The following is a 16,017-nucleotide window of genomic DNA, read 5'->3' as shown; positions in this document are numbered from 1 at the left end:
CCTGAGACAGTGCTGCATCAAGGACAGTGAAAGGCAAAAACCCTGACATATCAGAATCTTCTCATTACTGAGAGAAATAAGCTTCCTGGCACGTCATGCTTCTCAAAGATTGAAAGAATTACATAATGGCAACTATCAGAAACTTCAGTATTGAATGGGAATCAAGAGAATGAATGTAGTTTACTAAAAAAAAAAAGTAATTTACGTGGGTTTTTAAACTTACCATATTTCTTGCTCAGAAGGAGATGAGATCCAATAGAGAGCCCATAGTTTTTTCTCTTGCAAATCTGATTTATCTTGAAGATGAATCATGTGCAGTGTGTTTGCAACATGTAATCTGTACTTCGAATACATCTACTCAGCTTTCCATTGCAGGATCTATGTGGAGAGAAGATACACCACAGGTAGCCAATCTTTCCTAGAGGCTTAGGTTAGAGTCTTCAATGAGGTCTGTAATATCAGCAGAACATTTCTTATTTCTACTGTTAGAACTTTCTGGAATATAAAGGAATTATTCCCACAATCCTATGATAGAAAAATCTCTAAAGGCAGCTCTATGCCCAAAAACAATTCCTTGGCAGAGCGTATGGATTAAACATTTCTTCCTCCTCCAATAGATATATAGAGATTTCACAGGTGTTCACAAATACCTAGCCTTTGGAGGAATAAGGGCTGTGCCCTTCCCACCCAATCCCAGAGGATTTGCTCTACAAACTACTTAGCTCAGTCCCTCCTGGATCAATGCAAACCACGGGGCCAAGTAATCCCAGACAGGCTATCATCTGACAGATCCTGTCCACAGAATCCATCTCTCCTCCTAGACTCCCAAAGGGACCCATCCCATTTCAGTTACCAACTGCTCCACTGGTGTCCCTGGTCTAAGGAGAAAGTATGCCTTTCAAGTCACAATGAAGTAGAGACTAATAAAAGTTCCCAAAGACTTTTCTCTTTAAGTGAAATCTTTTCTAACAGCACATGAACCTCTGAGCCCAGGTACATTTTCCAACACATGTGATATGATTGAGTTTTATTTTCATAATAAACGTCTCTAACTTTGAGCAAGTTTCTTAACTTCTCCCATTTTCCTATCTGTAATGATAGGAAAATGATACTGTAGATATATAATAATTATTTTCAATCTTAATAATACTGGTAAAATATAATTACAGTGACAACCACTAATTAGGATTTCTATAATTTCTATAATGCTTTGAAGTTATTCAGTCAAATGTAAAGAAAAGATAGAAAATTGGAAATGAAAATGCTTTTACTGATTTTTTTTTTTGTTTTTAAAGCAACTTAAGGAGGAATGCCTTCCTGCTTCAGTGGTTGAGCATCTCCTCTGGCTCAGGACGTGATCCCAGGGTGCCAGATTGTCTCCCACATCTGGCTCCCTGTAAGGACCTGCTTCTCCTTCTTCCTGTATCTCTGCCTCTTTCACTATGTGTCTCTAATGAATAAATAAATTATTAAAAAATAGAGCCGTGTAAGTTATAATTTACCTACAAAACATGCACATATTTTTGATTGAACAATTCTATACATTATCGGTGCTCAACACGACAGGTGTTCTCTCAATTACATTCACCCTTTTATCCTAACTGCCCACCTTCCCTCTGGTAACCACCATTTTATTCTCCATATTTTAAGAATCTGAGTTTTTTTGTTTGTGACCTTTTTTCTTTGCTCATTTGTCTTCTTTCTGAAATCTACATAGATAGTAGTGAATTCATATGGTATTTGTCTTAGTCTGTCTGAATTTCACTTATGTTTAGACTGACTCAATCCATTCATGTTGTTGCAAAAATATATTTGGATAAATAATAGTGGAATTACTGGATCATATGGCAATTCTATTTTTCTATTTTCTATTTTTGAGGAACCTCCATCCTTATTTCTACAGTGGCCGCACCAGTTTATATTCCCACCAGAGGGTATGAGGGTACAGTTTATTCCCATCCTTGCCAACACTCTTTATTTCTTGTTTTTTTTTTTTTTATTTTAGACTTTCTGACTGGTGTGAAGTGACATCCCACTGTGATTTTGATTTTGATTTCCCTGATGATGAGTGACGTTGAACATCTTTTCATGTGTTGACTTGTTATTTCTCTGTCTTCTTAGAAAAATGTCTATTCAGGTCCTCTGTCCATTTTTTAAGTAAGATTTTTAGTCTTTGTGGTGGTGAGTTATGTACATTCTTTACATCTTTTAGATATTATCACCTTAACATTTTCATCAGTCTCCATGAATATTTTGATTTCCCGTTTGATTATTTGTTTGACCTATTTAATGTTTAGGAGTAGGATTCTTTGCTTCATGTATTTGTGTTCTTTCTAGATTTCAACTTGTGAGTACTTCAACTTTTATACGACTGTGACCAAAAAAGGTGTATAATATGATTTCACTTTTTTAATTTGTTAAGTCTTGTTTGTTATGTAGCCTAAATGAGATCTATTCAAGATAATGTCCCCTGTGAACTTGAAAAGAATGTCTTCTGCTGCATTGGGATATAATGTTCTGAATATCTTAGTCCCATTTAGTCAAATAAGTCATTCAAAGCCACTCTTTCTAGTTTATTTCTTTTTTTGTCTGGATGATCTGTCTATTGGTGGAGCTGAGGTATAAGAATTCCCTACTGTTATTGCATTACTGCAAATGTCTTCTTTTGTGCCTGTTAGTAGTTGTGTAATTCATTTAGGTGAAAACATCTGTGGTCCCAGTAATTACAACAGTTATATCCTTTTGTTGAACTCACTTCAGAACTAAGACACGCAGAGGTGGAAAAAGAAGGGATGAAAAACATTTACCATGCAAATAGAAGCAAAAGGAAAGCTAAGGCAGAAATACTAATATCAGACAAAATAGGTGAGTCATGTCTCGTCTTTTCTCTGATCAAAGTTCTCCAATGGTGCTCCACTTCATTTCATCAAAAGGGAAGACATGTAATGCAACCTACAAGGCTCTATGTGATCTAGACCCAACAATCCCTCTTTGATCTCACCTAGTACTCTAGGATCCCATCTCATTAGCCTCATACCCTCCAAGATTTACTGTAGTGTATATCCACATGGCTGACTCCTTCACCGTCTTCAAGTATATATTCCAGCGTGATGTCTGCCACGAAGACTTCTCTGACCACCTATTTAAAGCTGCAGAATGGGGAGAGACTTAACATGGCAGAGGAGTAGGGGAACTTCATCTTCTCTCGTCTTTGGAAATCAGCTGGATACCTAACAAATCATACCGAACAACTGCAAAATCAACTGGCGATCTGAGAAAAAGTTGCTACAATTCTATAAATAGAAAAACAACCACTTTTTGCAATGGAGGGTGTATAGAGAAATGAATATGAGGCCATCTATTAGAGGATAAACCATGGGCATTGAAGCCTCCATTATTCAAGTACCAGAAAATGGTGTAAGCAGTGGAGTGCAAAATTGGGACTTTTACAAGTTTGCCTGAAGGTGTTGAAGAAAGACAGAATCCTGGGTTTGACAGCATGGTCTCAGGATTCCTGGCATCACAAAAAGAATGGGGGTACCTTAGTGCAGCAGAGTGTTCCCAGGCATTGGGGCACAGTACCTCATTGAAACAGCTCAAGACCAACATTCAACTCAGTCTTGCCATAAACAGGGAACATCAGCAAGGAAGGGTAACCGCTCTCTGTGGAGGGGCCCAGAAAGTGACAGAAACACTGAGAGGCCCCCACTTCTCCAGGAGGTGTATTATTGCTGTGTGCCAAGAAGTCTTTAAAACTTGGATTCTTGAAACAAGATCATGTGCACTGGGTCACAGGCTGGTTTAGCACTGAATGTCAATTAAAACCAGGGGGATAAGAGTGATTGACTGCTTTTACCTGAGCACTCACTGAAGAATAAGGGACATGAACTTTCAGCGTGAGGGCTGAAGATGGAGGTGCAGCTCTGATTTTCCTTCTCGACCCCTATAATGGTACAGAAAGCCTTAAGGCAACAAAAGTCACATAGAGAAATCTGGAGCTGTATATTTAGCCTGGCTCCCTGCAAAGGGCAGTGCAATACAATCCAAGACAAAGACCCCTGAGAGTCACTGCACCAGGCACCTCGCCCAGAACATCCGCAAGGACATCTGCTAAGACCAAGGCTACCAATGATAGAGAACTGCCAAACTCCAGCACTAGGGGAAAATAGTATACAGAATTTAAGGGTTTTTCTGAAGTTTCTTCACTCTTTCACAGTAATCTTTTTGTTTGCTTTTCAAATAATTTCTTATTTTATCAACTCTTTTTAAAGTCTTTTTAATTTTCATTTTATGGTTCTATTTTATCCCGTCATTGAATTTAATTAATTGTTTTGATTTTATGTAAGTTTGCCTTTCTTTACAATTTGGGGATCTAGTTTCTTCAAAGGAGCAGACCAAAATACACCCAGGATCTAGTGTTGCGCTCCAGCATTTGGTTATATTCTCTCTCTTTCTTTCATTATTTTTCTGTTGCTTCTGATTTGTTTCGTGTATGTTTCTCTGGAATCACTGTTGCCAGTTTAGTATTTTTTTTCTTTCATCTATTCTTCTCTGGTCAGAATGATAATACAAAAGAACTCTATTCAAAAAAGAGTACAGAAAGCAGTATTCACTTCCAAGGACCTAATCAGTAGGGATGGAAGCAACATCTTGGAACTAGATTCAGAATAAAAATTAAAAAGATACTACCTGGGCTGAAAAAAAGCATAGAAGACACTAGAGAGTCTCTTTCTAGCAAAATAAAAGAACTAAGACCTAAGGAGGTCAAAACTAAAAAGGCTATTCATGAGATGCAATTAAAAATGGAGGCTCTAAGAGCTAGGAAAAATGAGACAGAAGAGAGGATCAATGATATACAAAAGAAATTGCGAAGAATAAGAAAACTAAAGTAAGAAAAAAAAGAGAGATAAACAACTATGGGATCACAAGGGAAAAAATTGAGAGATAAGTGATAACATAAGATGAAACAATATTAGCATAATTGGGGTCCCAAAAGAAGAGGAAAAAGTAAGAGAGAAAGTGGGAAAGAAGGTATATATGAGCATATTATAGCTGAAAATTCCTCTAATCTGAGGAAGGAGACAGGCATTCAGATTCAGAAGGAACAAAGGATCCCACTCAAAATCAATACAAAATCAGGCTAACACCTCAACATATAACAGTGAAGCTTGCAAATTTCAGAGACAAAGAGAAAATTCCGAAAGCAGCTCAGGACAAGAGGTCCTGAACCTATGAGAGTAGAAAAATAAGACTCCCAGCAGTCTTATCCACAGATACCTGGAAGACCCAAAAGGACGGGCATGATATATTCAGGGTGCTAAATGAAAACAGTATGTAGCCAAGAATACTATATCCAGCAAGGCTGTCATTCAGAATAGAAGGAGAGATAAAGAGCTCGAGGAAAACGAGAAACTAAAGAAGTTGTGATCACTAAACCAGCCTACTAAGAAATATTAAAGACGATCCTGGAAGTGAAAAGAGAGCCCAAAAGTAACATAAACCAGAAATGAACAGAGATAATATACAGAAATAGTGACTTTACAGGTCAAACAATGACAATGGATTCATATTGCTCAATATTCGCTCTAAATATAAATGGGCTAAATACTAGAATCAAAAGCCATAGGTTCAATTTGGATAAAAAAAAGCATGACTCTTTGATATGTCGTCTACAATAGGCATATTTTAGACCGAAAGACACTTCCAGATCACGAGGAGGAAGAGAACCATCTATCATGCTAGTGGACATAAAAAAAAAAAAGGGTTTAGGTGGCAATCTTTATATCAGACACATTAGATTCTAAACTGAAGACTGTCGTAAGAGAGGAAGAAGGACAATATATCATAATTAGGTGGTCTATCAAACAAGAACAACTAACAACCGCAAATATTTAGCCTCTAATAGAGGAGCAGCCAAATATATAAAGCAAATAACAACAGAATTAAGAAACACTTTGACAATAATACAGTAATAGTAGGGATCTTTAACACAACATTCACAAAAATGCACAGATCATCAAAGCAGAATTTCACTAAGGAAACAAGGGCTTTGATTGACACACTGGACCAGACAGACATTACAAATATATTCAGAGCATGCCTTCCTAAAGCAAAAGACACATATTCTTCTTGAGTGAACACGGATCATTTTCCATAATCGATCACAGCTCAATCAAAAATCAGGTCTCAACTGAATTCAAAAGATTGGGATTATTCCCTGCAATTTTTCTGACTATAATGATTGGAATTTTGAACTCAATCACAAGAGGCAATTTAGGAAGGACAAAATTCATTCGGGTTAAAGCATCCTACAAAAGAATGAATGGGTCAAACAAGAAACTACAGAAAAATCTTTAAAAATTCATGAAATGAAATAAAAGGAAAACACAACAGTTCAGATGAAGCAAAGGCAGTCTTAAGAGAGAAGTATACAGTGATACAAGCTGTTCTCAACACAGGAAAAGTCTCAACTGCACAACTTAACGTTACACCTAAAGGAGCTAAATGTAGCAAGAGAAGAGAAATAATAAAGATTATAGCAGAAATTGATGAAATACAAACTAAAAGAACAGTAGACTAGAACAACAAAACTAGGAGCTGGTTACTTTGAAAGAATTAATAAGATCAATAAACCACTAGACTGACCTATCAAAAACAAAAGATCAAGGACCTGAATAAATAAAACCATAAATGAAAGAGGTGAGATCACTACCAACACCAAGGAAGTACAAACAATTTCATAGATTGTTATGTGCAATTATATGCCAATCAATTAGGCAATCTAGAAGAAATGGAAGCATTCCTAGAAACACATGACCTACCAAAACTGAAGCAAGAAGAAATGGAAAGCCTGAACAGAATCAAAACCAGCAAAGAAATTGAAGCAATAATCAAAGATCACCTAACAAACTAAGACTCAAGACCAGATGACTTCCTAGGGAAATTCTACCAAACATTTAGGGAAGAATTAATACCTATTTTTGGAAGCTATATCAAAAAATATAAATGGAAGGAATACTTCCAAACTTATTCTATAAGGCCAGCATTACCTTGATCCCAAAACCAGACAAAGACTCCACCAAAAGGAAAAATACAGAACAATATCCCCAATAAACAAGGATGCAAAAATTCTCAGGAGAGAACCAATAGGATCCAAAAGTACATTAAAAGAATTAATCACCATGACCAAGTAGGATTTCTTCCTGGGCTTCAAGGGTGGTTCAACATCTACAAATCAATCAGAGTGATACATCACATTAATAAAAGAAAGGATGACAACCATACGATCCTCTCAGTGACGCAGAAAAAGCATTAGACAAAATACAGCATCCTTTCTTGATTAAAATTCTCCAGAGTGTAGGGATACAGGGAACTTATCCCAGTATCATAAAAGCTGTATACAAAAAAAAAAAAAAAAACCCCACAGAGAATACCATTCTCAATGGTCAGGAACACAGCAGGGATACCGACTCACCACTGTTGTTCAAATTAGTACGAGACATTTTAACCTCAGCAAGGAGACAAAAAAAAAAAAAAAAAGAATAAAAGGCATCCAAATCAAAAAAGAAGTCATCTAACTCTCACTCTTTAGAGATGACATGATACTATATGTGGAAAATCCAAAAGACTCCACTCAAATATTGCTAGATCTCATATAAGTATTCAGCAACATGGCAGCATATGAAATCAATGCTCGGAAATAAGTTGCATTTCTATACAGTAACAGTAAGATGAAGAAAGTGACATTAAGGGATTAATCCCATTGACCATTGTACCAAAAAATCAAAAATACCTAAGACAAAACCTAATTAATGTGGTAAAAAAGATCTCTACTCTGAAAACAATAGAATACTTATGAAAGAAATTTAAGAAATTAAAGATGACAGAATTTATTGGAAAAAAATTCCATTCTCATGATTGGAAGAACAAATATTGTGAAAATGTCTATGCTACCCGAGCAATCTACACATTCAATGCAATCTCTATCAAATTAAAATCGATAGTTTTCACTGAGCTGGAACTAATAATCCTAGATTTGTATGGAACCAGAAAAGACCCCAGGTAGCCTGAGGAAAGTTGCAAAATAAAACCAAAACATCAAAATTCCAGACTTCAAGCTATATTACAACGCTGTAAGCATCAGAGTATATACTCCTGGCACAGAAGCAAACACATAGATCAATAGAATAGAGGATCCAGAAATGAATCCTTATCATTATGGTCCACTAATATTCAAATCTTCAACAAACCAGGGAGGAATATCCAATGGAAAATAGTCTCTTCAACAAATGATTGGACAGCCACATTGCAGAAGAATGGAACTGGATCATTTTCTTACACCAACACAAAAAGTGACCCAAAAGTTGTTGATAGACCTGTGAGCCAAGAATCCATCAAAGTCCTAGTGGAGGGCACAAGCTGAAACATCTTTCACCTCAGCCACAGCAACTTCATGCTAGACACAGCTCTACAGGCAAGGGAAAGAAAAGCGAAAATGAACTATCTGGACTTCATCAAGGTATAAAGCTTTCACACAGCAAAGGATATAGTCAACAAAAGGAAAAGGCAACCTACAGAATAGGGAAGACATTTACAAATGATGTGTCAGGCTAGTATTCAAGATCTCTAATGATCTATCCTATCATTTAGAACTGTGATGGAAACATATTGAGCACTCAATATGAATATGTTACTTGCACAATAGGATACAGGAAGAATAAGAGAGATCTGAGCTATAGGGTTCTGATCTAAGCCAAAACACAGTAGAAACTAAACCTAGCAAGGCTTCAAAAGGAAGGGAGCTATGTGCACATGAAAAAGAGATAAAATACACTTAAAAAACAAAAGATCTGTCCTAATCCTCTGCTCTGGAGAGAAAGCTTTCCATTCTCTAGGACTCATTTTCTTTACCCAAATAGTAAAGAAACTGGAGGGGAAAATTGCCTCAAAGATCCGCATTGTAATTCTAATATCCCATTCATATGCTCCTGCTACCTGACTAATCTTGACTTGTCTGTAGCCACTGGTCTCCAATTGACATACAGTTACTAAAAGGAAAAACTGAAGAAACTGAATGAAAATAAATACACATGTGATGAGTAAGTGACTTGATTCAAACTATAGGGCAAATAAAATACTGAAAGGCCTGACTGGGAAACAGTATTTTCTCCAGTGTTTGAACCAAGCAGTTTTACTGAACACAGTGAGCCATTTATCACACATCTCTTCTTCAATTCCTGCAATCTGAGCTTTATTTTTCTATAACAATGAACACATCACTGATATTCTTCTTATTACTTCCTTGTCTTTTGCAAAGATCTGATTATTCTGTTACTGCCTGTACCTGGGTAAGTGTTTATGGTAGAGTCTGTATGTGTGTGTGTGCACATTACATTAAGATCTGTATGTTCTCATTCATTTGGGGAATATAAATAATAGTGAAAGGGAATATGAGGGAAGAGAGAAGAAGTGTGTGGGAAATACCAGAAAGGGAGACAGAACATAAAGACTCCTAACTCTGGGAAACAAACTAGGGGTGGTGGAAGGGGAGGGGGGTGGGAGGTGGGGGTGAATGGGTGACAGGCACTGAGGGGGGCACTTGACGGGATGAGCACTGGGTGTTATTCTGTAAATTCGCAAATTGAACACCAATAAAAAATAAATTTATTATAAAAAAAGATCTGTACATAGTCTTTAAAAAGATTATCTCTGAAAAAAATAAAATTAAAAGTGAAATAAATAAATAAAAAGATTATCTCTGATGTTGATGCATTCACATAGATAAAGATAAGAAAGACCAAAAGCAGTACCATATCTGGAATAGACGTTACAATTAAGAAACTTTGGCCCTGGAAACACTCAAAATCATGTTTATCGTCCCAGCTTGGAATCTCAGTGGACTTCCACTTGCTCAGTTTTTAATAATGACTAGATCAGTGCTTCTCCAGTTTGTTTGATCATGGTAGTCATTTGGAGAAACTTTTGAAGAGACAAAGTGTCTGTGTTATGAGTTTCCAATTTATTAGGCCATAGTTAAGGGACATTCAAAAATCCATATTTTAATAAGCTCATCTTGTAATTGTTATAAAGGCAGTGGCACATCTGAGCACTTCAATTTGGAAATACTGGGAGTAGATGATACTTGATGTTCTTAGAGCACAGGGGAACTCTGAGTCAATGAAATCCAAAGAGCCGCAACTTTAAATATATACCCCTGTCTATTCTACTAACTGATGCAAAGGAACTAAATTTGAACTAAATTTAGAAAAGAGTGCAATAAATGAATATTATCCATTTGTAACTTTCCTCCACAACACTCTTTTAGTCATGCCTTTGAACTTAAGTCTTGACTAGCAAGGGATATTCATTCTTTTTTGTTTTTTAAAGGTTTTATTTATTTATTCATGAGAGACACAGAGAGAGAGAGGCAGAGACACAGGCAGAGGGAGAAGCAGGCAGAGGGAGAAGCAGGCTCCATGCAGGAAGCCCAATGTGGGACTCAATCCTGACACTCCAGGATCATGCCATGGGCTGAAGGCAGGCACTAAACTGCTGAGCCACCCAGGGATCCCCAAGGGATATTCATTTTATTGAACATCTGACATCCCTTAGAAGATAAAAACTTACAGATTTATTACTATCAGAGACTAAGAAGAAGGACATAGTAAATGGTATTTAGATTTCTTTTTTTTAATAAATTAATTTTTTATTGGTGTTCAATTTACCAACATACAGAATAACACCTAGTGCTCATCCCGTCAAGTGCCCCCCTCAGTGTCCGTCACCCATTCATCCCCACCCCCCGCCCTCCTCCCCTTCCACCACCCCTAGTTCATTTCCCAGTGTTAGGAGTCTTTATGTTCTGTCTCCCTTTCTGATATTTCCCACACATTTCTTCTCCCTTCCTTTATATTCCCTTTCACTATTATTTATATTCCCCAAATGAATGAGAACATACACTGTTTGTCCTTCTCCAACTGACTTACTTCACTCAGCATAATACCCTCCAGTTCTATCCACGTTGAAGCAAATGGTGGGTATTTGTCGTTTCTAGTGGCTGAGTAATATTCCATTGGTATTTAGATTTCTATCAATGACTTTCTACATTTACTCTCGTTCACAAAAGGTCCTCAGAGTCAATCCCAATCAGAGGTGCTCAGATGATCTATTCTTGGTTCCTTGGAAAAAGATCATTTCTTACATTAGACTCTCCCCAGTTTCAGTAAGGGTGATTCTGGTTTATACCATTTTATTTCATAGACATGTGATCACAGCCTTGCCTGCCAACCACTGGAGTTTTATATTTTTTGTAGTTTTTCAACCTTGCTGTTATAAGATGACAGATTGACTTTGTTTAAAGCCTTCATTGATTGAAATAAATGGCAACCCTTCTGATTTTCCAGATAGATAAATTAGTCTGTTTCACAGTAGAAAATAAAAATGTATCTCCTTTTATCTTCCAACTAGTGCTTATACTTCTGTCCTTAGGAATAGCAGAATATTTTTAAACATGGTTTCTTGCACTGCTCAGTTTAATATGTAAAATATTTTCATCTTCCTCCATATGTAATCCCTTTTTTCATTTTAACATATCCTGAAAATTAAAACATTTGTCATATGTCAGAGGCTCTAGAATTTATCATTTTTATAATAACTATGTGGAAGTACCTCACTTTGACAGTGTTTCAATATATTCATATCTTTCATAGTGACCAGTTTTGTTCTGAGGTATAATGCAAACTTCATTACTTTATTCAAATCTTCAAAATATGTCTTATTTTACATTCTAGTATTTAAAAATCCACCAAAGAAGTGCACCACAATATAAAGAGAGACAGACAAAGCCGAACTTCCATAAGTCAAGGGTAATGTCAAACATCACATGCACAGAATATAAATTTTCATTTTAACAAAGATTAAGATAACATTTCTCTTTTATGCCTGATAAAAATAGAGCTGCATTAGGTATACCTGAACCTACCCTAGATCAGCTACACCCCACCTTTTGCAAAGACACATGAGCAAAAACTAAATGCTTGTTGTATAAGCTACAAATATTCCAAAGGCTTGTTTACACAATATTATTGAGCTGTCTGATCCAAGAATAGCATGGTCAAACTGTAGAAGTGGGGATTCGAAGGCCTACTCTTTAGCTAATAACACCTCCAGTATGTTTAGTGTAAGATAACTTGAAAGGAGTAGTATAAAAGGCCAAGCAAGAGAGAATGGATATGAGGGGCAGCACATAACCTTGATTATATACATAAGGGACAAATTCTAAATACCTAAATATACATCCAACTTCCCTTTCACTATTTCAACCATGGATAACACACAGGAAAAGAATGACATATTTATTATTCTTGGGTAGGTTCCTTTCCACCCCTCACTTGTTGATAAATTATGAGAAGAATGTTAACAAAAGATAAATAACAGCCAGGTTCAAATGGACTTCTGAAAGGCCTGTCTTCTTTGGGGAAAAACCAAACAGCCAATTTGTCCCAGTGAGCAAATTTAATTCATTATCAGAGAGTGTAGCCTGTATATGCATCAATAACAGGCTTATTAAAAATAAGCACCAGAATTAGGCAAAAGCCCATACAGCTATAGACATTTTTTTTTTTCCAGGACATAACTGCCACCAGATCAACATCAAAACACGAATCCTGACTTAATCTGCTATTGTCTTTCTTACCTCCTTTTCAATATACTTCATTATTTTTCTGCCTCCCATTATGTTCTAAGTTCCTTAATTTGCAGACAGTACCCATGTCAAGGTCTTTTGGGGAAAGAAAAACTATTGCTGAAATCATCATCAACTATGGCTAATTCCTGTAAATGTACTCCTCACCTTAAAACCCAGATTCCAAAAAAAACAAACAAACAAACAAAAAAAAAAAAAAACCCAGATTCCTTCAGACCCATAAATAAAGAGAACAAGCCCATGGTTGCCAGAGGGAAGGTAGGTGGAGTGGAGTCAGACAAAATGGGTGAGGGAAGTGGAAGAACAGGCCTCTGGGTATGGAATGAATAAGTCGCAAGAGTAAAAGGCATAGCATAGTGAATGTAGTCTATTGGTATTAGGGTAGCAGTGCAAGGGGACAGGTGGTAGCTACACTTGTGGTGAGCACACCAAAACATAGAGATTGGTAGAATCATTATGCTGTACACCTGAAACTAAAGCAACATTGGGTATCAACTGTAATCCAAAACAAAACAAAACAAAACAAAACAGATTTCTGGTGCACAAAGGACAGGAATACTTGAAGTAAATACAATTCAATTTCTTTACGGGGACTGTACTGAAGAGGATGGAGCACCAGAAAATAACAAGTCTGGGCCTCTCATAATTGCAAACTTGGTGAACCCATTCTCTGGGTCTTGGTTCCTCTTCTCATGCTCGTGGATGGCCCTAGATGATGTCAGAGGCTCCTTCCAATTCACAAAATTTGAGAATTCTTGTATAAACTGGAAACACCTCAATGCACCGAAGTTGTTCTTGGCCTATACTCCAGTTTTCAGTGAGTTGCATCTGCTTCTCAAACTAACTTTCTCTGTTTCTCACTAGTATAAGGGACTGCCTGAGTCTAAGTGAGACAGATTTGCATCGCACAAATGGTAGAAGGAAAATGTCAAAATATGCCATTTGCATTAAGAGCAGTGAGGATCTACAGAATGTACCCCAGGGACATCCATGTCTTCAGCTATGTAGCTTCCCTTTTTAAAAAAATATTTTATTTATTTATTGGGAGGAGGAGGTAAGAGTAGAGGGACAAGCCAGCTCCCCACTGAAATTTGAGTGCAGAGCTCAATTCGAGCATCTTGAAATCATGACCTGAGCTAAAGTCAGATACTTAACCAACTGAGCCACCTAGGCAACACTCAGCTGTGTGGCTGTTTAAGCTCAGGGTCTTTTACAGAATGGAGATTTTCCACATTGCACATTTACAAAAAACATCAATTTGCACATTCATGAAGGATTTTAAAATGAGGTTATTTTAAAATGAGGTCATGGAGTTACATTCAAAGGATTGAAAAAGTGGTGTTCATTATCTAATTTGAAACTTCTAATTCCTGGAATACACCATCATTAGGGTACTAAGAATTAATTACAATAACGACAGTGTGAATAGTGTAATTACCTGAATTCCATTATTTTACAAGCATTATCTGTTTATGTAAAGGGTTAAAATATACAATAACACTTGCAAATTTGGGGGCATTGCTTGCTTCTTCTATTGCAATGGACACCAGTAAAAAATGGAGGGCTTAAAACCTCTCTGTCTTTGTAAGAGGTGTCTCAGTCGAAAATCTGTTTCCTAAAGCAAGGCATAACTGTCAGACCATGCAGTCTTTATAGTGTGTCCTGATAATAGTGCTATATGTCCACTATGTCTGGGATCATGATGGACAAAATGTTCCAAAATGCCAGACATAAGTTCCAGAATGTTAAAGCTGGCAGGGACATGGAGGTCATGTGATTCATCCCCTTTACATAGGTTCAGAAAAATAAAGTAACAGAAAGAAGGTGGTTAAGGGCCCTCTCTCTTCAAGTCTTGCAACTTTTGATGACAACACACCACTTCTCTGTACCTGCCATATTTGCTGACATTAGGATGCTGTGGATAGAAGGTGATACAGAGGATGGTTTGAACACCAGGGACTTCATTTGCCTTCAAACCGTGCATCCCGGCACCACATTTTCCTCATGGCGTTCTTCATGTCTGTGTTTCTCAATGTGTAGATGAGAGGGTTGAACATGGGAGCAATCATGGTATAAAATAGGGCAAACACTTTGTCATTACTGACGGAATCCGCCATGGGGACATATGTGAAGATGAGAGGCAAGAAGAACATGAACACAACAGTGATGTGTGAGCCACAGGTAGAGAGGGCTTTGCGGCAGCCCTGGGATGAGTAGGTCCTCAGGGTAGACAGGATGATGATGTAAGAAATTACCAAGGCAACAAAGGTCAAAATGGACAGCACTCCTGTGGTAGTAATGATCACAATAACCAACAAGCTAGTATCCATGCAGGCCAGCTTCAGCAAGGGGAAAACATCACAGAAATAGTGGTCTATCTGATTGGGGCCACAGAAGGGAAGTTCAATAATGATCAATACTTGCATGATTGAATGGGTAAATGCTCCGAGAATTGAGGCCATTACAAGGACATAGCACACCTGTCTGCTCATAATGACCATATAGTGAAGGGGTCTGCAGATGGCTGCATATCGGTCATAGGCCATGGCCACCAAGATGAAGATCTCAGTGGCACCAAAAAAATGGGCATAAAACATCTGGGCCATGCAGCCATTGTAGGAGATGGTCTTCTGCTGGGCCAGTAGGTCTATGATTAGTTTGGGGGCCACTGTGGAAGTGAAGCAGACATCCATGAAAGATAGGTAGCTCAGGAAAAAGTACATGGGCTGTTCACGGAGGCGGCTGCCCCTGATTGTGAGAAGAATGAGCAAGTTTCCTAAGAGAATTGCAATGTAGCAAAGTACGAACAGCACAAAACAGGCAGCCTTCGCATCTTCATCACTAAAAAGTCCCAAGAGAATGAATTCTGTGATATTTTCATGTCCCATTGCTTCTGTGGGTCTGATTATGTAGAGGGGAAAGTTAACATACTGGTAACACCCAACTTTTTAAAATTATTGATTTATTTTAAAAGTCACTCATTTATTTGATAAATAAATGTAGATTGTTTATTATGATGCAAACACCAAAATTAATGTTAAGGGTGCAGCAGTATACAAAATACATACAATCTATCAACAAGTAGATATAGTTCATTAGAGTAGCCATATGCTAATAATAAAAGCACAAATAATTAATTGAAAATATAATAAATCCCAAAGTCTCATGCTTACTATGAAAAACAGGACAAATAATAAGAAGATGAAATGTTCTTTTTTAGGTTAATTTTGAGATGTGATTTCAGTAGTATACCTTAAGAGTAATTTTTGAATCTCTGTTATGTATAAACAGTATTGAGGTTATCTCTTCTTCAA

At 37.1% G+C, this 16,017-nt stretch overlaps 1 protein-coding gene across 1 annotated transcript; it reads right to left on the bottom strand.

The window, feature by feature from the left end:
* Positions 1–14,664: 14,664 nt before the first annotated feature.
* On the bottom strand, positions 14,665–15,591 carry LOC144293273 (olfactory receptor 4P4-like). Its single transcript, XM_077864360.1, has one exon. The coding sequence runs from the start codon at positions 15,589–15,591 to the stop codon at positions 14,665–14,667; it is 927 nt and encodes a 308-aa protein (XP_077720486.1).
* Between the last annotated feature and the right edge of the window lie 426 nt (positions 15,592–16,017).

This window comes from Canis aureus, chromosome 21 (assembly GCF_053574225.1).
Source record: "Canis aureus isolate CA01 chromosome 21, VMU_Caureus_v.1.0, whole genome shotgun sequence".
Classification (NCBI taxonomy): domain Eukaryota; kingdom Metazoa; phylum Chordata; class Mammalia; order Carnivora; family Canidae; genus Canis; species Canis aureus.
Note: the sequence above shows the minus strand (reverse complement) of the source record. Positions and strands in the feature narration are given on the sequence as shown.

Excerpts from the sequence above, each read along its gene's own strand:
- LOC144293273 (XM_077864360.1), bottom strand. The coding sequence starts at position 15,591 with ATGGGACATGAAAATATCACAGAATTCATTCTCTTGGGACTTTTTAGT.